We start from the raw sequence: 26,131 nt of genomic DNA, 5'->3' as shown, positions 1-26,131 counted from the left end.
ATTTATAAACGAAACGTAAGATCTAGTCTCCATGATGAAGCTTTGACCGTTTCTTCGCTCCTCAGGTCCGGGACGGAGCCTCTCTGCCTCCTAAGTCATCTCTAGCTGCCTCCTAACCTTTCTCTGTCGCATCCTAGAATGAATGGAATAAGCCCTAACGAGCGTTTTTATAGAAATAAAAATGGGCTTTTTAATTTGGACTAGGCTCGCTAAGGATTAATCTTGATTAATTCTTTATTTTTCTTGGTCCTTATCCTTTGCAAGTGCCTTTATCCTTTATAATTGGTGATTTGTTACTTTAAGTCTAAAACAGTATGAAAAGAGATCATAATCTTATCTAGTTGTTGAAATCTTAATATCTTTTGGATTTATTAATTAACACTATATTCTTAATCATATTAATCAATATTTATACTAATTTTGATATTAAAAACATAGTGTCTTTGACAATTATCATTTACCTTAATTATTTTATATCTTTCTAACACACTCTTCGTATAAGAGTCATTTGAGCTTGAAGCGTAAATATGTCAAAAACTCAATTTTTTTGTTTACTTTGTGTTGCACATATCCTTTTTATTTACTTTTTTAATTTCACCACAAAGTAAGAACGGTGAGGATCGAGACTCGTTTCAACTCTGATACGATGTTAATCATAATTCCAACACAAAATCTTAAAGACATTAATAATTTTATATTTCACAGCCGCCAAGAATAAAGCATATGAATTCAATCGGTAAAATTTATTTTAATCAACAGAAACTTATTTGCGCAGGCTCTTAGCTCAAGACTTTTTGCAACACGTCACGCACGTCAACTTCTAAAATCTAATAGCTATGTCGATAATTTATGGGTAAACATCACCTGATACTCAAAAAAAGAAAGAGACGGGAATTGAGTAAAAAATGACAACAAGTACAGAACAAACCCGCGGCCGATTCCTTTTTCTTTTCGGCCTTATGCTTTTTTCTTGTTAGTTAATTAGCTCATGCAAATGGTCAATGTATAACTTTAGGTTGGGAAAACTAAGCTTCTAAAATCAGACTACCCTTCTTATAACCATATATATAAAGCTCATGAGAAGCTAGAAACTCCGCATGATCAAGTAGTTAATTGCTCTTCTCCAACATCATGTCAGTGGTAGAAGAAAAAGGTCCTGCAAGTGGGAAAGAAGATTACACTCAAGATGGCACTGTGGACTTAAAAGGTGGACCCGTTTTAAGATCAAAGACTGGACGATGGAAAGCTTGTTCCTTCATAGTAGGTAAATGAAGCCTTAATTAACTTTGATTTAATTTGAGCCTATTTTTTAATAAGCTAATCCTTTCTTTAAAGAATGATTTTCATATCACTTTCTTTCTTTTTTGAATATGGGATATGCATGTGTATGTGTGTTTTAACTTTTAATTCATAGGGTATGAAGTGTTTGAGAGGATGGCTTACTACGGGATAGCATCAAACCTAGTGGTGTATCTAACAACGAAGCTCCATGAGGGAACTGTGAAATCTTCAAACAACGTTAGCCACTGGGTTGGTTCAGTGTGGATGATGCCACTTGCAGGGGCTTACATAGCCGATGCCTATTTTGGTCGATATTGGACCTTTGTAATTGGATCGTTCATTTATCTTTTGGTAAGAAATGTGACATTTATTGACTTTTATAAGCAATTTGGTGAGAAAAGAGAGAAAAGATTAATGAGATATATGGGACCATTTACTTTTACGTGAATACTAAACCCTTTTAATATTAGGTTTAATATTTTCATTTTTGCTGCAGGAAAAGTTCACTGTTGTATGAACATTGTGGTTTTTTATTAAAAAAACATATTTTTCAATATATTCAAGCTTAACTAAATTGTGATTATGTATGTTACCTACTTTTTATGATTATATACGGGACATGCCCTTGTTTTCTTTGAGCACAGGGAATGTGTTTGTTGACTCTAGCAGTTTCACTACGAGCACTGAGGCCACCACCATGTGCTCAAGGCGTGGAAGACCAGAGTTGTCCGCGGGCTTCATCGTTTCAAAGGGGTATCTTCTTCTTTGCATTGTACATCATTTCAGTGGGCACAGGGGGAACCAAGCCCAATATTTCTACTATGGGAGCAGACCAATTTGATGAGTTTGAGCCCAAAGAAAAATCCCATAAGCTTTCCTTCTTCAATTGGTGGTTCTTTAGCATTTTCTTTGGTACCCTTTTCGCCAACACTTTCTTGGTTTACATACAAGACAAAAGGGGTTGGACCGTTGGATATGCCCTTCCAACCCTTGGGCTTGCTGTTTCAGTGTTGGTGTTTCTGCTAGGATCTCCATTTTATAGGCACAAATTGCCCTCAGGCAGCCCTATAACAAGGATCCTTCAGGTCTTTGTGGCTGCTGGGAGGAAGTGGAAGGTACATGTCCCAGATGATCCAAAAGAGCTACATGAGCTTAACATGAAAGACTATGTGAGTAACGGAAGAAACAGAATTGATAAAAGCTCTGCATTAAGGTTAAAGTCTAATTCCTTTTAACTACTTCAAACTTCACTGTTTTTCCATGTCACTGAAATTTGGCATGAATCATTTTCGTTTGCATACATCTCACTCCCTTCTCTGCTTTCAGTTTCCTTGACAAAGCAGCTATTAAGACTGGACAAACTTCATCATGGATGCTTTGTACAATGACCCAAGTTGAGGAAACCAAGCAAATGATAAAAATGATACCTATTTTGATTACAACAATTATTCCAAGCACCTTGACAGTTCAAGCTAGCACACTCTTCATCAAACAAGGCATCACGCTAGACAGGAGTATGGGACCCCATTTTGATATCCCTCCTGCATGTCTTACAGCATTTATAACTATCTTCATGCTGTTAAGCATTGTAATCTATGACCGGTTTTTTGTTCCTGCTATCCGACGCTACACAAAGAACCCCAGAGGGATCACAATGCTGCAGAGATTCGGAATTGGCCTTGTGCTTCACATCTTTGTAATGATTACTGCATGCTTTGCTGAAAGAAAGAGACTCAGTGTTGCAAGAGAAAACAACCTCTTAGGCCAGCATGATACAATTCCACTCACTATTTTCATTCTCCTCCCTCAGTTTGCTTTGGTTGGGGTTGCTGATAACTTCGTTGATGTTGCTAGGTTAGAGTTCTTCTATGATCAAGCACCAAATGGCATGAAAAGTCTGGGAACTTCATATTTCACAACCAGCTTGGGTCTTGGAAGTTTTTTCAGTAGTTTTCTTCTATCAACTGTTGCTGATCTCACTCGTAGACATGGTCACAAGGGTTGGATTTTGGATAATCTAAACGTCTCCCATTTAGATTATTATTATGCATTCATGGCTGTACTAAGCTTTATCAACTTCCTTTGCTTTTTGGTTGTTGCCAAGTTATTTTCCTATAACGTTGATGCAACAGTAAACAAATCGGGCTTGGAGATGATTTCTGCTTAATGGAATAAGCCAAAGAACTCCACAACCATATGTCAAGTGCTAAGGAAAACACCACCACCTCTATTCCCGCTGTTAGACTTAAGAGAGAATATAGAGCGCTGCAGATCTATACTGCTGTGACTCCTTTTCTTTGCTTATAGACTTGCCACTTTAGAGCTTTGTTAAAGACGTTGTGTTTAAGAACATTGAAGAAATCATGGTTTCACATCCATGATAAAACATCCCTGCTGAGAAAATTTCCACCGGTGTTCTTTCTTGCATCCAAACATTAATAAATCAGCAACTTATTATCGGTTACTTTCAAGTACTTCTAATAATTCTCAAAAAGTTAATAGCTTTTGACATTTACTCATTGTAGAAGGCCGCCTCTCATAATCTTGAGTGCATTTTCAGTGCACCGATTGTATGTGGGATTTCCACTCAAAAAAAGACACATGGATTAAACAAAAAATTCTCTTTTCCCGTATAACTAGCACATTCTCTCTCCGATTTTGATGGTGTCGAGAGTACCTTAAAAATTTCGCATAATCTGATTTCAAAAAGTTGGGGATCCGGTCGATTCATAACGTTAACAGGCATGATTGCCCGTATATTACATGCTAAGTCACAAAGACATGCCGGAAAAGCAAACAATCAAACTACTTGACATTACATAAACAAAATACCTTAATTGGCAAGCAAGATATAAATTCAACTGAAATCCTGTACACTATTGAACAAAACTTTAGCCGAATAAACACCCTATTAAAAAAATGGACAATAAATCAGCTACTCATTGCATTTTAGCTAACAAAAGGCTGCAACTTACATGCAGCAATTGACTCCAGAATCCACGACGTGACCAATGACTTGCTAACCAGTATTAGCAGCTAACTTGTCTGCCTCATTCAGTCTCTGCCAAATAATTGAAACTTCATCGCCCAACTTACATCCTTGTGGGGGATTAGGATCGTAAACTACCAGCAACTTTGAAGCCGTTTTGCTTTCATGTCTTTTTGCTTCCGAGTCATCCTTGCTTTTCAAAACAGTATCTCGAGCATTGAAGTTCAACCCAATTGACTTCACATCTCTATCACACGTTGGGATTGGACTCTCCAGCTCCTCAATATCCACTTGATTAGCAGCACTTCTTGCCCATGAACTTGAGTATACTATTCCATCTTCAAAGTCCTCTCCCAATTCAATATACTCTTCTTCCATATCACTATCACCATCTTCTTCTTCATGATCCTCATCAGTGAGATCACTATCCCAATAACCCATTTCTCCATCTTCATCATCCCTATCTGAGCAATTATGGTACCTGTAGTTTTTTTGGGTAAGACCGAGTTGAAGTCACCGAACTATCTTCAGAGTAAGACTTTGATTGGCTTGAATAATTACCAAAGCTTCACGTTCTTCACACTTCACTGGCGTTGGAAATCAGCAACTTCATCGGGCAAAACTGGCTCGTATGTTTTCACATTGGGATCAAAAGTTACTTTCTTTCTGGTGCTGGCGCTAAGCTGTTCCTCAGGTTTAGCCCTAAACCCATTAAACTGAATCATAAACTTTAAGGCCAAAACCAAAAGGAGAAAAGCATGCCCAGTTATGAACAAAAATAGAAGGTTGGAAACTAATTTGCTTACTGTTCTTGTGATGCAGTGCTAAATACGGTAATAGAGTAATCCTGAATAGAAGAGATAGTGCGTTGCTCCAGCTTGCTACAAGCATTTCGCTACAATAGCAACCAGGATTCAATTACGTTAGAGAAACGCTTAAAAATTCAACAGAAGTAGTAGCAAAAGCGTCAGCGCTGTGACCAACAATTTAAGAAAAAAAAAAAAAACATTTTTTCATGCTTTTTCCACGCAATGTCTGAGGAACGAAACAAAAGGGTGACGGAATTTCAAAAGAAAATGCAAGCTTGGGGAAGAGAAGATGAAGGGTCACATGGTGTATTTTGCGCCGTTGTTTTCTGCGTTGGAGGAACCAAAACAAGAACGAAAGCAACCCATCATCAGAGTTCTGTCTCTTTCCCTTTCAAAGCCTTGGCGATGGGTTTGTTCTTCCTGGCATCAAATCAAATGCATCTTCCACAGAAACGCAGAGAGCGAGAGGCTTTCAGCGAATAACTTGATGAAGTAGGGCCATTTTCTCTTTTTTAATTTGTAATAATTATTGTTTATATTCAACAAAAAATGAGAAGTGATCGTTAGATTGGGCTCCGACCCATATGAGATTTTTATCCATTTAATTTTTTAATTTGGTATTCGATTTATAATATTTTTCAACGGAGGTTATTGAGTGACAAGGGGACCCAGCGGTACTGAGTGCCGCGAAAAACCCCTGCATCACTCACACATTCGATTTTATTTTATTTTATTTAAGTGACGCCCCCTCCCCCCTCCCCTGGAGAACTTATGGGATTGTGCCACGTGGCACAATCTCGTTAGTTCTGTTTTAGTAAAATTTCGGAATACAATAACTTTTGATTCGGGTATCCAAATCAAATGATTTTTTTTATTTCACATAACTTTTCGAAATCTACACAATGACAGATCATTTGATATATTTTATCTCTCACAAACATAGTTTGAATTTGTAAAAATATGAAACTATTGTTGCAAATTTGAACTATGTTAATAGAAGATAAAATATGTCAAATGAGGTGTCATTGCGTAGATCTCGAAAAGTTATGTGAAATAAAAAAAATCATTTGATTTGGATACTCGAGTCAAAAGTTATTGCCTTCCGTAATTTTACGGTAACGGAACTAACGAGATTGTGCCACGTGGCACAATCTCATGAGTTCCCCCAGGAGAGAGGGCTGACACTCAATTTAAAAAAAAAAAAAAAACATATGTGTGAGAGTGACGCGGGAGATGATTCGCGGCACTCAGTGCCGCTGGGTCCCCCTCACGTCACTCAATGACCCCTTGATAAATATTATAAATCAAATACCAAATTAGTATATTAAAACCTCAATGGATCAAAGAGCCCATTAGACGGTGATGACAGCCTGTAATGTAACACGCAATTTTGTTGGGTGCTCGAAAAAAATTATGGCCACATTTTAATTTTTTAGAAAAAAAAAAAATTGACATGTGTTCTTCTAAAATTTAAAATAGATCCAGTTAATTGAAATTGTGATTCCTTTGAAATTCGGAGAGACCACGAGTCAAAAAAAATTTTAAAGATAATAAATTGGATCCTGGAATATTTGTCGAGGACTCAATAGATATTTTACTCTAAAATAAATATGCATAACATAAATTTAAAATCATTTTAACTAAAATTTATCTTTTAAGTTTTAAGCATAAATTTGATCTCACTTTTGTAAATTATTCAATTTTAGTCTCAGAGAATTAATTTTAACTGTTTAAGTAGCGTTTGATAAACATATTAGAATAGGACAAAACAAAATATATGAGTTTTATTTTATGTTTGACAAATTAAAAATAGATATGAAACAGAACATGACATAGAGTTAACAAAACAATACATTTTGGTTTCATTAAAAATAGTAGTACAAAGGAGAACACAATAGCATAATAGAGATGTTATGTTCATTTTTGTCCCGTTACCAAAATACTACCTTAATTTCACCAAAGAGAAAAAACAGATACATTAGAAAGTATAATTAGGCTGTTCCTTAAATAGTTACTAAGCTAGTTAAATTTTGACTTAACGGTAAAAAGGACATCGTGGGGTGAGAGAGGCTCGAACTCTCGACCTCAGGATAACTCAGAAGCTATGAGACCTACGCGCTAGCCAACTGCGCCACCACCCCGGTTTTACTATTGGTACAAGATAATTTATATTATGAAACTAATAGTTTGATTAAATTAACAATCAAGCAGATCTAGGTGACCCAATAACCCAACCTGATATAGAGTTAGTTAACTTAATTAATTTTAAGTTTTGAAATTTGAATCGATTGAACATAAATTTATAAAGAAAAAAAAAACAGTGAAAAATATAAAACGTCTTGACTTAGATTTATACATTTGCATATTTGGTACTATAATGTTTAAAAATAGACCCACATTAATATTTTGTAAACGTGCATGTTCTTTTGCTTTATATGCTTCGATTTCGATCACATTATATACAAAACAAACTTTGTGTTTTAGGGTCTGTTTGAAAAAAATTTATAATAATTTTTATTATTCAATAAAAATAATAAGAATACGATGTTTTTCTGAAGAAAAATGCTAAAATATACCTCAAACTCAAAGTCTCATTGCAAAGCTACCTCCATCTCACCAAATCTTACCAATTTGTTATGACCCGTTTGAATGGGCTTTACAAAAGAGAATATTTTCAAATTTTGAGCTATTTTTTGTTTTGATTAATATTTTAAAAAGTACTTTTAAAATAAAAAATAGTATTTTGATTTTTTTTCAAAAGCATGAAATCATGGAAAATAAATCTACAATGCGAGGTAGTATCTAGACGGACCAATAGGAATAGGACAATTAGGCTGAAAAGTTTCTAACGAGAGAAAAAAAAATTTAGTATTATAATTATGTAATCCTCGAAGAATTCGCTCGGTGCAACGATGGTACTAAAAATGCGCTCAAAATCCTCGCTTTCAAATAAAGTGATATGTTATTCTACCTAGCTTTGTTTATCACTCTTCAACACCATTAAATCATAATCTCAACTACCTTTATTATTTCTCTCTCCTATTGAGATTCTGATTTAATAGTATTAGTGAGGAGAAAAATTTAAGGCTGCGCATGACAACCATTCTAATTCCTGGCACTGTTTCTGAAAAAAATGATTCTTTTCTATTTCTGTGCCTTGGAAGAGTTCTGAGAATCAGAATTACGTTTGTTAACATATTTTATGTTGTAATCTTTTTCAAAGCTTTGGGCCTAAGAGATTTATGTGTAATCTTTGAAGAGCCCTAACCCCAATTTCAAAAATCCCAAAATTTCACCAAATTCTGATCGCAAGAGAGAGAGAGAGGAAAGGAGACCAAGAACTTCTGTGGTGAAAGGAGGGGTGGTGGTCCAGTGATATGTGGTTGAAGGCCAGTGACGGTTCAGTGTTGGTATGTGAGCTCGAAGGAAGTCGTGAGAGTGTAAGAGAAAACTGATTCTCTTTTTGTGTCCAGAAATAGAAAAGCAGAAATTTTTTGATTCTCTTTTTTGTTCCCCAGCATAAAAAAAAAAAGACAAGTTCATCCCGGGAATAAAAAAATAAACCGATTTTATCAAACACAATTCTCATCCATTGTTGTTCCAGGGAACAGAAATTAAAAAAAAAAAAATTCATTCCAGGAAGGTTGTCATGCACACCCTAAGCGCTCCGGGAGCACTTTTCATTGGATGGGGCGGAGGAGAGAGAGGAAAAGAACAGAGGAGAAAGGGAGCGAAAAATCCATGTGTCACTCCCTTAATGGGAGTGTTATGGACCCGCATAAGGGGTCCATTGAATGGCAGACCCAATAATGAACAATCCAAGATCTGAATCAATTATAATTACGGATAGTATCCATTAATGATACTAATCCTAATGCGACAGCATAGCAAACAGGCTTGGGCCCTTATCAGAGGCACCAAAGGCCCATATCATACTACCCACAAGTAACCTCTATAAATACAAGGTAAACCCTAAAGGTACGTTACGCTCTTTCTCTTACGGTTATGCTGTCACTGTGCACACACACACCCGTTTGGCTAACGTCGTTATTAGTTCGTTGTGCACAATGATCTGCTTGACTCAAGAATATCTCTTTTACAGATACCTTGGAGAGGGCACTAGATCCAAGATTAACATACCAGACCATTGGGCTGAACATCTCTGTCACTAAGACAGAACAGGGAGGACCACCAAAGTCCCGATGCACAGAAAATTTTTCCGTTGGAGAGTGATAGGCAATGATAGGTAGAAAAAAAATATACGTAAAATAACTTATCCTCCAATATAATACCTTTTTGGATTTCTTTCTAACTTATTTTTTTTATCAAAAGTTGTATTCAAACATACACATAAAATAAAATATAATAACCCTCACATGTAGTTGTGAATTTAATTATGAACTAATGATTTTAATCATGATATTGAAGAATAATTATAAGAAAAGTAGAAGAAAAAGAAATAAAGTCACCTTTGGTGAAAAATGAGTTAAAATGACAGTTAAAAGGTAAAAATATGGGTAGGCAAAATTACTCAAAAGGTAAAAGTAAAAATAGAAACAAGACTAGAAAAATATTCTAGTCCATTGGGTAAAGTTTGGTAATGAATAGATGTGACTAAATAGGTAAGCCTTTACCCAGTTGAATTTCACTTAATCTATGTAAGTGAAAATTTTCAAAAGCCTTACTGTTCCCCTTCGTCTTCCGCATATCGGACTCGACAGTAAGGGAAAAGAAAAAAAAAATGGAGATTTTGATTTAAAATATTTTAAAATTCATAACTTGAGCTAGAGACCTCCAAATCACTATGTTCCAAAGCTAAACTTGTGAGAAATTTCGAGAGGAATCCATTGGTACCAGTATTTTTGGGTGGAGTTCACTGTAGAGAGAATTTTTTCTCCCCTAAGATTTTGAATTTCATGGAAAAGATGGGTTTTTATGGAGTTTGAAGCCATGAGAGCTTAGAACCTCATCTCTCCTTTGTTCTAGAGTGCATTGTGGTAAGAAATTCCTTTCCTTTTCATATTTTTATGAATATTGAATTTAGATTTTCATTTTGAAAATTTGGCTTGATTGAGCATGTTAGAGTTTGATTGAGGCTTAGCTCTTGTTGAAAAAAGTGTTTAGATGAGGATTTTAACGGTGAAAATGTGTTCGAAAAAATTAAAGATATCATATTTTTGAATAGTGTCGTATATGTAAATAGTGACGTATACATGAATAGTACTATAGAGATGAATAGTACCATATTTATGCATTGATGATGGATAATAATGAGAATGTGTTCCTTGGTTATAATGTGAGACCAAGTGGACTTGTGGAACAAGAGCATGGACATTGAGCAAGGCTTTTGATTACTTGAGATTGAGGTAAGTATCAAACAATAGTTTGATGTTAAATTTATATGAAATGGATATATGTTTAATTGTGATAAATTCACCATGGATAGGTGTGTTGGTCATTTGTTGAGCATTTTGTTGTCTTGTGGACCCTTTGACTTGGAAGAGGCTAGAAAAATAGCTATTCACGATAAGCTTTCGATCCTTGGGGTTAATCCCCCGTTTGTTCCACAGACTCCGAGGGAGGATGGTAGTTTGATATGGAATGTTGAAAATTATTAGTTATATGTTGCATGTATATGTATGTATGTTTGTTTGCCACACAAGACGATGTTTTCTTGTGTGAGGCATAAGACGGTGTTTCCTTATGCATAGTATGAGACGATGTTTCCTCATACGGTATGTTGCAAGATGGTATTTTCTTGCATAATGCATACTTGTTATATTCTCAGGCCAATAGGATTACATTATTGCACACTGTATTGTCATACATATTTTGATGCATGCATGGATTTTTATATTGTTTATACCAGAAGTGAGCTTAGGGGTGGAGGAGCCCTCTAAGGGTCCCTAGCTTACTGAGGTAATTATATTATCTCACCCCGCGTTATGCGGATTACCATTTCAGGTACAGGAGCTGATGGTGTTGAGGCATTGCGTGGCAAGAGGCCAGATAAGAGATACACTACTTGACATGATTGTCAGGGTCTTGCGGATATTTAGATTTGTACCTGATATACTTTATTTTGAGTTGTATATGCCATGTATTTTTTTGAGAGCTTAGGAGATGTCTATACCAGGTTGATAGTCTGTATATGTTGTTAGTGATGCATGCTCAGGTCTATGTTACTTATTTAATTGCATCTCTTTTGTTTATTTGATGTAATTATATAAGTAACATCATGGACATTATTTTGAGATAGTATGATCATGAGATAGCCTAGGCCATGGATGGCTGGGCAATATGTTTTATCTATGCTTTGGTATGCCTGAATTATGTTAAACTGTCAATCAGGTTGAAATTATCATGATGAGAATTATCCCTAGTGGTCCAAAATACAAACGAAATGTTGTCCGTTTTATTTTGACAATGGAAATGAAAAAGTTTGCAATACATAAAAAAATAAAATAAATTATTCAGTTAAGTTGAACATATTGCGCTTACTATCGTATGAATGTTAATTAACCGGCGATAGACGGGACGTTACATAAGCATTAATTTTTAGTTTATATAAAAAAAACAGCTTTTTAGAGAAGAAAAAATCATTCAAACTGACACTTAATCCACTTTCCAAGTTTAATCATTAATGCCGTCTCTAGCCTAATCTGGAGTTGAAGAATTTATTGCAAAGTTCATTCTCCCACACTCTTTCAATGTCGAGCATAACACTCTTTCAAGTACGTCCTACACCTAGCATGCATCTTGGACATAGCACTCTTTTAATGTTACTTGATTTAATTAACAATAACTATACTGGCGTTGAGCCTTTGACGCCATGTACATGGATTTAATTAATCACATACAATAGATGCTTAAGGAAATTACAATTTTCTAATCTCAGTCTCAAAGTCTTTAATTTATAATACGAAGGGCCTACCCTACCTAGAGTAAGAATGAAGCATAAAATGATGAGACATGAAGGCCATACATAACAGTACAGCGGACTAGTGACTGAAAGGTGCACAAAGTATATAATTAAGTGTTTGTTTATTTTGCTATTAGAGTCACATTTCCTTTGGTAATTGATGTGTTTGGTTAATTTTTTAAAATTATTTTTCACAAACTTTTAGGTTGTAAAAATAATTTTGTAACAAGTGAATATTTTTTTCCTTTTTTATTGAATTAAATTAACAATTAACATAGAATTAATAAAAAATTTAGAAATACACTTATAGTTACATTTTAAAAGCAATTTTTTATTATTATCTAAATATGAAAAAATCTTCTGAGATAATTTTTAAAATTATATTTTCAAATACAAATTAATTATTTATATATTAAATTTTTTAAATTAATTTTTTAATATCAACATTTTGAAAACTAGGTATGCAAAAATCTTTAGTAAATAGACCTGAAATATATTCAGTGAAAGCCATTTTTTTCAGCAAAAGTTTATTCAGTTCGCATATGGCTCATGACTTTTATGACATGTCAATCTCACGTCAATAATTTAAAGTTAAACGTGACAAAATAACAAGAGGGAGGTAAATAAATGACAAAAAGTACAAAACAAAATGTGGTGACGTTTTTTTATTATTTTTAGATTTCTTTGTTAGTTAGCTCATGCAATTGGACAATATATTAATGTACAACTTTAGGTAGAGGTAGTCAAAATTGTAAAATCTGACTCCCTCCTTAACTATATAAAATGTTCATGAGAGGTTTCAAACTTCACATGATTCACCAGCACCATGGCAGTGGTAGAAGAAAAAGGCCCTGCAAGTGGGAGAGAAGATTACACTCAAGATGGCACAGTGGACCTAAAAGGTAGACCCGTTTCAAGATCAAATACTGGAAGATGGAGAGCATGTTCCTTCATAGTAGGTAAATGCAGCCATTTGGGGCCTTAGTGCCATTATGATACTTTTTTCAATTTGACCCTTTCTTGGATGGGTTTCATTTTTCTCATCTTAATGGAACAAAGTTATCTGATGCAAAAAATAAAATTAATTATGTATTACGAATAATATATAGTTATAATAATAAAAAAATAAAAATTCTGTCATATCAGTCGACAATGTCTCAATGTCTGAAGAGAAAGGAAAACAAAGTAATTTTAATATTATAACTATATACTACCCATAGTATATAGTTATTTTTTTTATTTTATTTTTTGCATGAGATAATATTTTTCCCAGAGAAGGAAATCTGATTTTGGATACCTCAAATGCTTAATTTATTTTTCCTTCATATTATTTTCAGGGATTACCTACTTACCCTTTATCACAGTGAATTGACAATAATTTATTGTTTGTTAATTATATTTAATATTTGACAATTTACTTGAGCATAGTAACCTTATATTTATGATAACAGAACTGATTAATGTCACTTCTGAATATGATAAATGCACGTGTTTACATACAGGTTATGAAATGATTGAGAGGATGTCATACTATGGGGTAGCATCAAACCTAGTGCTGTATCTAACAAAGAAGCTTCATGAAGGCACTGTGAAATCTTCAAACAACGTTACCAACTGGGTGGGTACAGTATGGATAATGCCAGCTGCAGGAGCTTACATAGCCGATGCCTATCTTGGTCGATATTGGACCTTTGTAATATCTTCAGCCATTTACCTTTTGGTATGAAATGTGATGTTAGTTTTATTTTATTTTCACCATTTCAATATTACTTGTTTATGCATATTGGTCAACTCCACTAAATTGTGATTATGCATGTTTCTATCTTTTATGGGTTTAATGTTTCTCCACTTATCCATGTATAAAAGTACGTAAGACTCTCTCTTTTTTTTCTTTATATGGTCCCATATACTTTTTATGTGTGTAGGAGATAAATTTATCTGTTACAATATGAGAAACATTAAACTTATTTTTTATATTAATAAACCATAACTAGGACATGCCCTTGTTTTCTTTAACTGTAGGGAATGTGTTTGTTGACTCTAGCAGTGTCACTACCAGCACTGAGACCACCACCATGTGCTCAAGGTGTAGAAGACAAGGATTGCCAACGAGCATCCTCATTGCAAGTGGGTATTTTCTTCTTTGCCTTATACATCATTGCAGCAGGGACAGGGGGAACCAAGCCCAACATTTCTACAATGGGAGCAGACCAATTTGATGAGTTTGAGCCCAAAGAGAGGTCCCAAAAGCTTTCCTTCTACAATTGGTGGGTGTTTTATATTCTAATTGGTACCATCTTTGCCCAAACTGTGTTGGTTTATATACAAGACAATGTGGGTTTTGGCCTTGGATATGGGATTCCAACCATTGGGCTTGCTGTTTCAATATTGGTGTTTCTGTTAGGAACTCCACTTTATAGGCATAGGTTGCCCTTAGGTAGCCCTTTAACTAGGATGGCTCAGGTCTTTGTGGCTGCTATGAGGAAGTGGAAGGTACATGTCCCATACGATCCAAAAGAGCTACATGAACTAAGCACAGAAGAGTATACAATTAAAGGGAGAAACAGAATTTACCACAGCTCTTCAATAAGGTTACTAATCTAATTACTTTTTAGTTTTTACCATTTCAAATTTCACATCAACTCGATAATTTTGTGTTTATATCTCTTTTCCTAGACATTTAACACAATCCTATAAAAATTGTGAATATTTACAAAGAAATAGATAGACTTTAAATTTTTCAAAGAGAAATTGTTAATATACTAAAGGCTCCTCAATTTATGAGAGTAGGAGTGAGAATAAATTCTTCGTAATTTCTACTCAATTTTGACCTTATATTTTTTGCAAAAAAATCTTTTCCAAACTCAAACATATAATCTATTCATTTCATAAGTAGCAACCATACTATTCTGGATGGCCCATTTCTATACAGTCCAATGACTTGAGCCCAAGCCTTCTCCCTCCCTCCACGTCAACCCTACCAACCCTCCATACATTCTGCCCTCAAGGCGACTGCACCCCCTAGGTGAGACACCAAAATGTCTCACCTTGGGATTCTAATCTCCTGGGAGACCGTCCCAGACACCATAAATAGTAACCCCCAACGTCATACACTGACATTGCCGAAGCAGGGGCTATATCACTGCTATTATAGCAGTGTCAGCCTCCCTTAGCTGATCCCAAGGAGGGTTGATCCCCACTCACCAACTCATGCAGAGCAGATGTCTCATCTCCCTATAAATACCTCCCCCATTTAGAAGAAGAGGCATCTTATGTATCGTTACTCTGCTCGTAATCCTTGAGTTACACACATACACATACCCCCCATTGTTACCTGTTAGCATTCATACTTGGGATAGTGCTTCCTAGCTTGGTCTCTACTTGTTCTAGACATACATTGACTCTTATCCCTGAAGGAAACATAATGGACTTATAGATCCCAACGGTACACATATCATTACTATAAACCTCCAAATTTTATTTTAACATATGAGAATTATTCACTTTTTCCATGTCACAAAAATTTGGTATGGATCATCTGCAAAAATATTCCATCAACAATATTCTTATAACCTTGACAAATGCTTGCAGCTTCCTAGACAAAGCTGCAATAAAGACCGATCAAACTTCACCATGGAAGCTTTGTACGGTGACTCAAGTTGAGGAAACCAAGCAAATGACAAAAATGATTCCTATTTTAATGACTACATGTATTCCAAGCACCATGATAGCTCAAACCAGCACACTCTTCATCAGACAAGGCACCACTCTAGACAGGAGTATGGGACCCCATTTTGAAATCCCTCCTGCATGTCTTACAGCATTTATAAACATCTTCATGCTGATAAGTGTTGTAATCTATGACCGTTTTTTTGTTCCTTGGATCCGACGTTACACAAAGAACCCCAGAGGGATCTCATTGCTGCAGAGACTTGGAGTTGGCCTTGTGCTTCACGTCATTATAATGATTACTGCATGCTTTGCTGAAAGAAAGAGACTCTGTGTTGCAAGAGAAAACAACCTCTTAGGCCTGCATGATACTCTTCCTCTGACTATTTTCATCCTCCTCCCTCAGTTTGCTTTGACAGGGATTGCTGATACCTTTGTTGATGTTGCTAAGCTAGAGTTCTTCTATGATCAAGCACCTGAAACCATGAAAAGTCTTGGAACATCTTATTTCACAACCACCTTGAGCATTGGAAGTTTTTTCAGTACTTTTCTTCTATCAAGTGTTGCTGATCTCACTCGTAGACATGGTCATAAGGGTTGGATTTTGGATAATCTAAACGTCTCCCACTTGGATTATTATTATGCATTCATGGCTGTACTAAGCTTGATCAACTTCCTTTGCTTTTTGGTTGCTGCAAAGTTCTTTGTCTATAATGTTGACGCAACACAAAACAAATCAGGCTTGGAGGTGAACCCTGCTTCATCCCAGGACAATAATGGAATAAGCCAAAGCACCCCACAACTAGATGCCAAGTGCTAGGGAAAACAGCTTCTATGTTCTTGCTATATAAGACTCTTGAGAATGTAAAGAAAGCAATGATACGAACATGAAGAAAAGTAATTCAGTTTCTTCTCAGTTGCTTTTGAGTATTATTGGTAAAAACCCTTCAGCCATTATATGTCAAAATTAAGGCCAGCATTCTAACCTCAACTATCGTCACCGTACCTAAAATCAATTTAATTAGCTAGCGGAAGTTTTGATATTATATTATGTTAATGTTGTAAAGAATGAAAAGAAAAAATATATATATCTTACATAATTTCATTTATCTTCCAATATAATTTGATTTTTTTCCCGGTCTAATAAGAGGCGCCACGAGTTGCTAAAGTTCAATACTTGAGGCGCCACATAATTCTTTTTTCTTTTAGCTCCAAGCTAAAATGCTAGATTATAAAGTGATAAAAAAACTTTAGGTATTTTTTAATATCAAAATACCCAATAAACTTTACTTCTTCATCTTCTGAACCTGTAAATAGAACTCCAAAATCTACACTTTCAAGTATCAAAATACTCATCTTCTCGCATGAAAATATTTCTCACAAGGAGAATGCATACACCTATATCCTTTGACCACCACTCTTGCTTTGCGTTTGAATGTTGACCAGTCAAAGTTAAACTCTGTTTTGAACACTTATTTGACTCCAATAACTTTGTGGTTGTTTGGTCTTTCAACAAGATGCCATTAATCATCTCCACCGAATATTATGCGTTGCTTTTCTCCAAAAGCCAATTTTATTTGTTGGCCTTGGTTGAACTTGTAGTGCCACAAAGATTAAAAATTAGGAAAAATATTTCTTTAAAATGAGATTGATTCTAAAACAAGCACGTAAAGATAATATTCATCCTTAAATGTTAGTGGGTTAAGATCATCATACACTGTAAATTAAATAAACAAGAGATGCACCCTTCCTCACTTTGAAAACAAACACATTTCAAAAAAATCTTAATTTAAAAATTAGAGGTGTTTCAACCTTCATGATAACATGATATATATGTCTGCTACCTACATGATATGTTATGTTATGTCTGCTATCCACATACACCCTTCTAGAAACTATTACTTCATTTAAGGGAAAACTTCGTAACCCCTATGTAAGTTTCCTAACAATCACTTATTCTCTCTGAAATTTTTAATCTTTTACACTCTTACTTAAAGTTTTTTTATCACTTACCCTCTAACTTGATTTTTCATCCAAAACTAAAATTATCAAAGTTAATTTTTTTAAAAAAATACCAAAACTATCCTTAAAACAAAAAAATATATACATATATGCAAAAGAACACGAAAAGGATCCAATTCACCATAAAGGGTGAGTTATGGTGAAAAAAATAAAAAATACCCAAAATCCAAAATAAGCTTTTACCACATAAAATAACACAAAAAGGATCCAGTTCACCATAAAGGGTGGGTTATGTTGTGCGAGAGTTGATTTTTGGAGGAAAGGAAGGCAAAAGGGTCATAAAAAAATAAACACAAAAAACAGAAATCACAGAACCACAAGCTTCAAACAAAGAGAGATATGCACCCAGATCTATGAAATTCAACACAACAAAGCTTACAAATTTTTCTCCTCCTCCTATTTCAGAGTTGTTTAGTGTTGAGTTTTGTGTTCTCTCTCTTACTCTACAGTAATAAAGAAGAAGGGTACGGCACATTAGATGAAGACAAAGCGACGCAAGTTGTAGCACGGGATATCCTCTACATTATTTTTTTTTTGTTTTATTTTAAATGTAGTTAGGGTATTTTTCAAAAAAATTAACTCTCTTAATTTTATTTTTGGATGAAAAATTAAATTAGGGAATAAGTGATAAAAACTCTTAAGAATATAAATGATTCAAGATTTTGGAAAGGTTTTTTTTTTTTTTTTTTTAAAGTTTTCCCATTCATTGGCAACAACTACAAACCGGAATCTTTATTGAGGTCAAGTGTATATATGGATGTATTCGTATAAAAAAAATGCTTTCGGCATGGACAATTTTCTTTCTTTAGTTTCAAGGCCAAGTTTATATAATACGAAGTGCTTGCTCAAGGTAAGAACGAAGCATGAGATAGAGACACGTGGCCCATAGCATTGCACGTAACTATTGAATTAAAAAGTGAATAAAACATGGGAAAAATGTCTATCATTTAAAATTACACAACTTACATCCTTTCACTCTCACAAAGGTGGGACCCACACCTTTATTTTTTTTTTTGTCAACTCTCTCTCCTCCTTTATCTATCTCTTTCTCTCTCTTAAAATGACACAACTTTACATATAACTTCAATAACAAAAAGCCATTTTAATCAACAGAATTTTTTTTGTGTAAGCTCTTCGCTCAAGACATTTTGCAACATATCACGTCACGTCAACTTCTAAAATCTAATAGCTATGACGATAATTTATAGGTAAACATCACCCAATACTCAAAAAAATAAAGAGACGGGAAATGAGTGAAAAATGACAACAAGTACAAAACAAACCGCGGCGGCGCGGCCGATTCCTTTTGTTTTTTTTTTTGTTCTTTCGGCCTTATGTTTTTTTCTTGTTAGTTGGCTCATGCAAATGGACAATGTATAACTTTAGGTTGGGAAAGCTAAGCTTCTAAAATCAGATTACCCTTCTTGTAACCATATATATAAAGCTCATGAGAAGCTAGAAACCTCGCATGATCAAGTTGTTGTTCTTCTCCAACATCATGTCAGTGGCAGAAGAAAAAGGCCCCGCAGGTGGGAAAGAAGATTACACTCAAGATGGCACTGTGGACTTAAAAGGTAGACCCATTTTAAGATCAAAGACTGGACGATGGAAAGCTTGTTCCTTCATAGTAGGTAAATGAAGCCTTAACTTTGATTTCAGCCTTTTTTTTAATACGCTAATCCTTTCTTTAAAGAATGATTATCACTTGTTTTTTAATATGGATTATGCATGTGTCTGTGTGTGTGTGTAATTTATAGGGTATGAAGCGTTTGAGAGGATGGCTTACTACGGGATAGCATCAAACCTAGTGGTGTATCTAACAACGAAGCTTCATGAGGGCACTGTGAAATCTTCAAACAACGTTACCAACTGGGTGGGTTCAGTGTGGTTGATGCCACTTGCAGGGGCTTACATAGCCGATGCCTATTTTGGTCGATATTGGACCTTTGTAATTGCATCCTTCATTTATCTTTTGGTAAGAAATGTTAGATTTATTTTCATCATTCTAATATTACTTAGTGGTAAAGAAAGATTGGACTTGAAAACATTAAACTTGGATGAACATTGTGCTTTTTTAATATATATATATATATATATATATATATATATATATATATATATGAAAAAATATTTCTACAGCAACTATAGATAAGCTTATCTACAGCTACCTTTTTATAACTATGTTCTCTCGGGAGAATATAGTTATAACACTAAAGTTATTTTTTTTTCTCTCTCCACGTCAGCAGATCAGGTTCTGAAAAGTAAATGAGGAGAGAGAAAAAGAAAGCAACTTTAGTGTTATCACTATGTTCTTCCGAGAAACATAATTATAAAAGGTAGTTGTAGATAAGCTTATCTAAAGTAGCTGCAGAAATGTTTACCTCATATATATATATATATATATGGGGAAGGATATTCTTACGCCGGTGTAACAGTTAGAAGTCTTACACTCAATCTTGACCATTGATCCACTTGTATACAATGGCTCACATTACTAAAAAATTAGAGCTCTTAGATATAAGTGAGATCAACGGACAAGATTAAGAGAGTAACTTACACTGGCGTAAAATGATTCTCACCCTATATATATATATATATATATATATATATATATATATATATATATGGGATAGGATCAACTTACACCGGTGTAAGAATAATAAATCTTACATCAAATCTTAATCGTTGATTTCCGTGCATCCAATGGTTGAGATTTATTGGGAATTAAAAATTAATTAATGAGTGAGACCTAATAAATCTTAACCGTCAGATGTAGAAAATCAATGATTAGGATTTGGTGTAAGATTTATTATTCTTACACCGGTGTAAGATGATCTTGCCCCTATATATATATATATATATATATATGAGTAAATACCCTTTTGGATCCCTAACAAAAAACGCGGTCCCCACTTTAGTCCCTTACAAAAATAAATTAGTCAGTTAGTCTTTAATAAATTCAAAGTGGACCCATTTTAGTCATTTTGAGGGACTAATATGGGTCTTTTTTGAATTTGTGAGGGACCACGATTTTAACTAAATAGGTCCACTTTGAATTTGTTAGGGACTAACTGACTAATTTATTTGTGTAAGGGACTAAAGTGGAGACCGTGTTTTTTGTTAGGGACCAAGAAGGGTATTTACTATATATATATATATATATATATATATATATATATATATATATATATATATATATACGAGGAAGGTTATACTTACAACCTATTTTTATTTACAACTATATCTTAACCGTTGATTTCCGTCACTCAATGGTTATTATTTTCACAATTTAAACATATTAATTAATTATTAATTTGCAATAAATGATAACCGTGATTGACGGAAATCAACGGTTAAGATATAGTTCTAAACAAAAATAGATTGTAAGTATAACCTTTATATATATATATACATATATATATGGGTTTACATTTCTGCAGCTGCTTTACGTACAACAACGACAGGTGTGGGGAATCATATATGTGGTAATATCATTTCTGCAACCACTTTATGTACAGCAACGACAGGTGTATATGATTCCCCACATTTAATGCGTTCATTTTTTGTATGGTTATGATTCTCCATATATATAGCAAGTATTTGACTGTAGCACGTACAACAGCTGCAGAAGTGTAAACCCCTGTATAGTTATGATTTATTATATTGTACTGTCACTGTATATAACATTTTGTACTGTCAGCTAAAAACGATGTCAATTTGTGTGGAATAAAGAAAGTTTGCGTTCAAAATTAATTGTAAGAAATAAAAATATTATATTTATTTTTATTTTTGTATGATTATGATTATCCATACATAATATTTTATAATTATTTTTATCTTTGTATAGTTATCGATGTTACCTGTTTTTTATGATTATAATTTATAAACGGGACATGCCCTTGCTTTCTTTGAGCACAGGGAATGAGTTTGTTGACTCTAGCAGTTTCACTACCAGCACTGAGGCCACCACCATGTGCTCAAGGCGTGGCAGACCAGAGTTGCCCTCGGGCTTCATCGTTCCAAAGGGGTATATTCTTCTTTGCCTTATACATCATTGCAATGGGCACAGGGGGAACCAAGCCCAATATTTCTACTATGGGAGCAGACCAATTTGATGAGTTTGAGCCTAAAGAGAGATCCCATAAGCTTTCCTTCTTCAATTGGTGGTACTTTAGTATTTTCTTTGGTACCCTTTTCTCCAACACTTTCTTGGTTTACATACAAGACAAAAGGAGTTGGACCGTTGGATATGGGATTCCAACCCTTGGGCTTGCTGTTTCAGTATTGGTGTTTCTGCTAGGATCTCCATTTTATAGGCACAAATTGCCTTCTGGTAGCCCTATAACAAGGATCCTTCAGGTATTTGTGGCTGCTGGGAGGAAGCGGAAGGTACATGTCCCAGATGATCCAAAAGAGCTACATGAACTTAACATAGAAGACTATACAAGTAACGGCAGAAACAGAATTGATCGCAGCTCTGCATTAAGGTTAAAGTCATTACTTTTTACTACTTCAAACTTCACAATTTTTCCATGTCACGTATATTTGGCATGAATCATTTCTGTTAGAGAAATATAAAGTCATTAACGTTACCTCACCCAAAAACTTAAGATTTTAGGTTGAATTGATACTTTACATTGTATCAGCACCTCGATGTCACGGATTCGATTCTCACCAATGATGCATCATTCACCGTTCAAGTTCAATTGGCTCTCGTATTAGTGGCGTGGCGTGTTAGAGAAACATAAAGTTATTTTTGAGTTGAATTAGTTCTTTACAAGTTTTTATTTGCATAAACCTCACTCCCTTCTCTGTTTTCAGTTTCCTTGACAAAGCAGCTATTAAGACTGGACAAACTTCATCGTGGATGCTTTCTACAGTGACCCAAGTTGAGGAAACCAAGCAAATGATAAAAATGATACCTATTTTGATTACAACAATTATTCCAAGCACCTTGACAGTTCAAGCGAACACACTCTTCATCAAACAAGGCACCACCCTAGACAGGAGTATGGGACCCCATTTTGATATCCCTCCTGCATGTCTTACAGCATTTATAACTATCTTCTTGCTGTTAAGCGTTGTAATCTATGACCGACTTTTTGTTCCTGCTCTCCGACGCTACACAAAGAACCCCAGAGGGATCACAATGCTGCAGAGAATTGGAATTGGCCTTGTGCTGCACGTGATTCTCATGATCATTGCATGCTTTGCTGAAAGAAAGAGACTCAGTGTTGCAAGAGAAAACAACCTCTTAGGCCAGCATGATACAATTCCACTCACTATTTTCATTCTCCTCCCTCAGTTCGCCTTGGTTGGGATTGCTGAGAGCTACATTGATATTGCCAAGATAGAGTTCTTCTATGATCAAGCACCAAATGGCATGAAAAGTTTGGGAACATCATATTTCACAACCACCTTGGGTCTTGGAAGTTTTTTCAGTAGTTTTCTTCTATCAACTGTTGTTGATATCACCGAGAGACAAGGTCACAAGGGTTGGGTTTTGGATAATCTAAACGTCTCCCATTTAGATTATTATTATGCATTCATGGCTGTACTAAGCTTTATCAACTTCCTTTGCTTTTTGGTTGTTGCCAAGTTGTTTTCCTATAACGTTGATGCAACAGAAAACAAATCGGGCTTGGAGATGATTTCTGCTTCATCTCCAGTAAAGGAATAAGCCAAAGCACTCCACAACCAGATGTCAAGTGCTAAGGAAAACACCACCTCTATTCCGAGCTGCAGAACTATTCTGCTGTGACTCCTTTTCTTAGCTTAGACTTGCCACTTTAGAGCTTAGTTAATGACGAAAGCTGTGTTTAAGAACATTGAATAAATCATGGTGAGTTTCACATCCATGATAAAACATCCCTGCTGAGAAAATTTCCGCCGGTGTTCTTTCTTGCATCCAAACATTAATAAATCAGCAACTACTATTCGGTTACTTCTAAGTACTTCTAGAAACACTTAACCATTATATGCTAAAAATACCAGCTTATTAACCTAAACTATATTCCCCGTGCCTAAAATTCAATTACGTAAGTATGGAATATAATAAAACTAACCACCAGAAACGTAGAATCTGCTCTGAATGGTCTTGAAGTTAAGCAGGACCAAAAATAAATAAAACAAAAAATTGCTAAGAACACACTCTGCAACATACTTCTTATTATTACATAAAATCTTATTTCGATCCCACTAATAAAGGGTAAACCTAGAGTTTCGTAAAACTAGTATGAAATTTTTATCCAATAATAATAACTGTTAATAAAAAGTATTGCTAATATTTCTCAAAAAGTTAATACTTTTGATATTTACTCATTGTAGCCCCTTTTATTATAAGATCTCCTTTCTGGGATATAGCCCCTAGGAGTATCAGTATAAATATACCGACCGCTTCAAGAATCAATGACTATCCCCACATACTAACACGAGACTTTTCAGTGTGCTTTTTCCTCACTCGCGCACTTTCTGGGAAAACTTCCCAGGAGGTCACCCATCCCAGAATTGCTCCAAGTCAAGCACGCTTAACTATAGAGTTCTTCCGTTCTGGGATACCGAAAAGAAGATGCATCTTGTTAGTATAGGTAGTACCAATTAATTCTTATAAGCTATCCCAAACTGTGCAGTCTCATACCTGCACAGTCTTTGGAATCCCTCTCTTTCGGGTGTCGATTCGATTCATTCATGCATGTAACCCCCTGCCGGAAGCCTGTCAAGAGTCGCTCCTTGTTCGTGCCTCTTTGCACCGGCGATCACTCCCTGCCCTCGTCAGCGCTCGGGATGTTACAAGTATAGGTATAGGTTAAGATCTCTTTGCGAGATACAACCCCTGAAGTATAGCCTAGGAGTATGTATGTGTATGAAATTTGTATGGGTATGAAATATATGATGTCTTCTACGCTATGCTATCTGACATTTATGCAGGAAGCGAACTCATAGGTGGAGACTACTCCATAAACCCTAGGTTTACTGAGATGGTTAATCTCACCCCATCTGGGGACTTACTTTTTAGGTACTACAATAGTAGGAGAGCTCTCATAGAGCAAGAGACCAGTTCAGGATGGCTAAAGATACTAGCTAGAGTAGAGAACTAGTGTAGCATTCTGGAGCATCACTATATACGTATATGTTTTGTTGAGCATGATATGTTATGTTCATGCATATGTACAGTATGGATTTCCATTTTGAGAGGCATATGTAGCCTATAGATAATTGTATACAGATGACATGATTATGTATAAGCGTGTATGTTGTTAAAGTAGGTTGATATCAGTAGTGGCATGGAGCCATATTCTAGTATGTATATATGGATTAGACTTTTTTGTTTATCAGGTGTTATGTATGATAGTGGGATTTGATCCCTGGATTAATTTAATTTACAGCTGTTATGCTGTCCGTAAAGACTCTATTCGAAATGGTATTTAGTATCATATTCGGATAGTGATTATATCATTAATTATGGTCACGGGTTATTAAGTATGGATTTTATACAGGTACAGGACTGTATAGATATGTTGTATTGAAAAACAAATTATGCACGACGATACGTAAAGATAAATTAAAAGGAAAAAAGTTAAGTCAGTTTGTTACTCGGTGTAACAGTGATACTTTTACGTTAAGTATTCCCTAAAATAATTAACTATGATGATTTTTGTAACCATTTGTATGTTAACAAACCGGCTGCAGACAGGGTGTTACAGCCCTCAATAGGCTGATGAGATACCTCAAAAGGTACTAAAAATTATGCTCTACACGATTATGTTTATCCTTCAGTTGTGGATGGATATTTTGATGCGTCATAGCGCTCAGAAATAGGAAACATCAAGTCAACTAGTGGATATGTATTCACTTTGGGTGGAGCTGCTATTACTTGGAAATCCAAAAGACAAACTTGTGTTGCATTGTCGTCTATGGAATCAAAACTTTTTACTTTAGCCTTAGTCGGTGAAGAAGCAGAGAAAATAAAGAATTTGAATATGGATATTCCTTTGACTCAGCCAAAGATTAATTCTTTAAGTTTGTTCTGTGATAATCAAGCAACTATCCTAGTTGTTAAAAATGCTATCTTTAATTCAAAGAGAGGACATGTGAAACTGAGACTTGCATTGTTGAATTATCTAAGAGAACAAGGAGTTATCACCTTGATCGATGTGAGATCGAAGGATAACTTGGCTGATGCTCTCACAAAAAGTATACTTAAAGATTGATTATTCAAAATAATGGGGTTAAAGACAATGTAGACGAGTCTTAATTTCCATTTACGTACTTTCTAATTGTGTATTTTGAATTATCAAATCTTTCTTTTGTTAGCTAAAATGATAAGCACAATTCATATGTTTCATCAATGTTCATGGTTGCTGATTAATTTGAAATAGGGTAAGTTGTCTCATTTCAAACATATGAAAATAACTTCATCCTAATTCAAAGGTTCTACCT

The 26,131-nt window shown here is 35.0% G+C and overlaps 3 protein-coding genes and 1 non-coding gene across 4 annotated transcripts; 3 read left to right on the top strand and 1 right to left on the bottom strand.

The window, feature by feature from the left end:
- Positions 1-1,131: 1,131 nt before the first annotated feature.
- On the top strand, positions 1,132-5,226 carry LOC133289462 (protein NRT1/ PTR FAMILY 5.2-like). The gene is made up of 5 exons (XM_061487394.1): positions 1,132-1,264; positions 1,415-1,632; positions 1,926-2,494; positions 2,608-3,412; positions 5,182-5,226. Exons 1-5 carry the CDS (start codon positions 1,132-1,134, stop codon positions 5,224-5,226), a joined length of 1,770 nt encoding a protein of 589 aa, XP_061343378.1.
- A 1,909-nt stretch (positions 5,227-7,135) lies between these two features.
- On the bottom strand, positions 7,136-7,220 carry TRNAM-CAU (transfer RNA methionine (anticodon CAU)). Its single transcript is given in 2 exon segments — positions 7,136-7,171; positions 7,183-7,220. It is a non-coding gene; the product is annotated as a tRNA-Met (tRNA).
- Positions 7,221-12,806: 5,586 nt separating this feature from the next.
- LOC133289461 (protein NRT1/ PTR FAMILY 5.2-like) lies at positions 12,807-16,490 on the top strand. Its single transcript, XM_061487393.1, has 4 exons — positions 12,807-12,960; positions 13,504-13,721; positions 14,024-14,592; positions 15,593-16,490. The coding sequence occupies exons 1-4, from the start codon at positions 12,828-12,830 to the stop codon at positions 16,488-16,490; spliced, it is 1,818 nt and encodes a 605-aa protein (XP_061343377.1). The 5' UTR covers positions 12,807-12,827.
- A 2,700-nt stretch (positions 16,491-19,190) lies between these two features.
- LOC133289512 (protein NRT1/ PTR FAMILY 5.2-like) lies at positions 19,191-23,410 on the top strand. The gene is made up of 4 exons (XM_061487487.1): positions 19,191-19,323; positions 19,450-19,667; positions 21,611-22,179; positions 22,514-23,410. Exons 1-4 carry the CDS (start codon positions 19,191-19,193, stop codon positions 23,370-23,372), a joined length of 1,779 nt encoding a protein of 592 aa, XP_061343471.1. The 3' UTR covers positions 23,373-23,410.
- The last annotated feature ends 2,721 nt before the right edge of the window (positions 23,411-26,131 follow it).

The sequence above is a fragment of the Gastrolobium bilobum genome, unplaced genomic scaffold (assembly GCF_033153095.1).
Source record: "Gastrolobium bilobum isolate Gb01-03AN ecotype WA unplaced genomic scaffold, APGP_CSIRO_Gbil_v1 utg8959, whole genome shotgun sequence".
NCBI lineage: Eukaryota > Viridiplantae > Streptophyta > Magnoliopsida > Fabales > Fabaceae > Gastrolobium > Gastrolobium bilobum.
Note: the sequence above shows the minus strand (reverse complement) of the source record. Positions and strands in the feature narration are given on the sequence as shown.

Excerpts from the sequence above, each read along its gene's own strand:
- LOC133289461 (XM_061487393.1), top strand. The coding sequence starts at position 12,828 with ATGGCAGTGGTAGAAGAAAAAGGCCCTGCAAGTGGGAGAGAAGATTAC. Across the intron at positions 12,961-13,503 it reads AGCATGTTCCTTCATAGTAG|GTTATGAAATGATTGAGAGG; the intron begins GTAAATGCAGCC and ends GTTTACATACAG. Across the intron at positions 13,722-14,023 it reads CTTCAGCCATTTACCTTTTG|GGAATGTGTTTGTTGACTCT; the intron begins GTATGAAATGTG and ends CTTTAACTGTAG.
- LOC133289462 (XM_061487394.1), top strand. The coding sequence starts at position 1,132 with ATGTCAGTGGTAGAAGAAAAAGGTCCTGCAAGTGGGAAAGAAGATTAC. Across the intron at positions 1,633-1,925 it reads GATCGTTCATTTATCTTTTG|GGAATGTGTTTGTTGACTCT; the intron begins GTAAGAAATGTG and ends CTTTGAGCACAG. Across the intron at positions 2,495-2,607 it reads GATAAAAGCTCTGCATTAAG|TTTCCTTGACAAAGCAGCTA; the intron begins GTTAAAGTCTAA and ends CTCTGCTTTCAG.
- LOC133289512 (XM_061487487.1), top strand. The coding sequence starts at position 19,191 with ATGTCAGTGGCAGAAGAAAAAGGCCCCGCAGGTGGGAAAGAAGATTAC. Across the intron at positions 19,324-19,449 it reads AGCTTGTTCCTTCATAGTAG|GGTATGAAGCGTTTGAGAGG; the intron begins GTAAATGAAGCC and ends TGTAATTTATAG. Across the intron at positions 19,668-21,610 it reads CATCCTTCATTTATCTTTTG|GGAATGAGTTTGTTGACTCT; the intron begins GTAAGAAATGTT and ends CTTTGAGCACAG.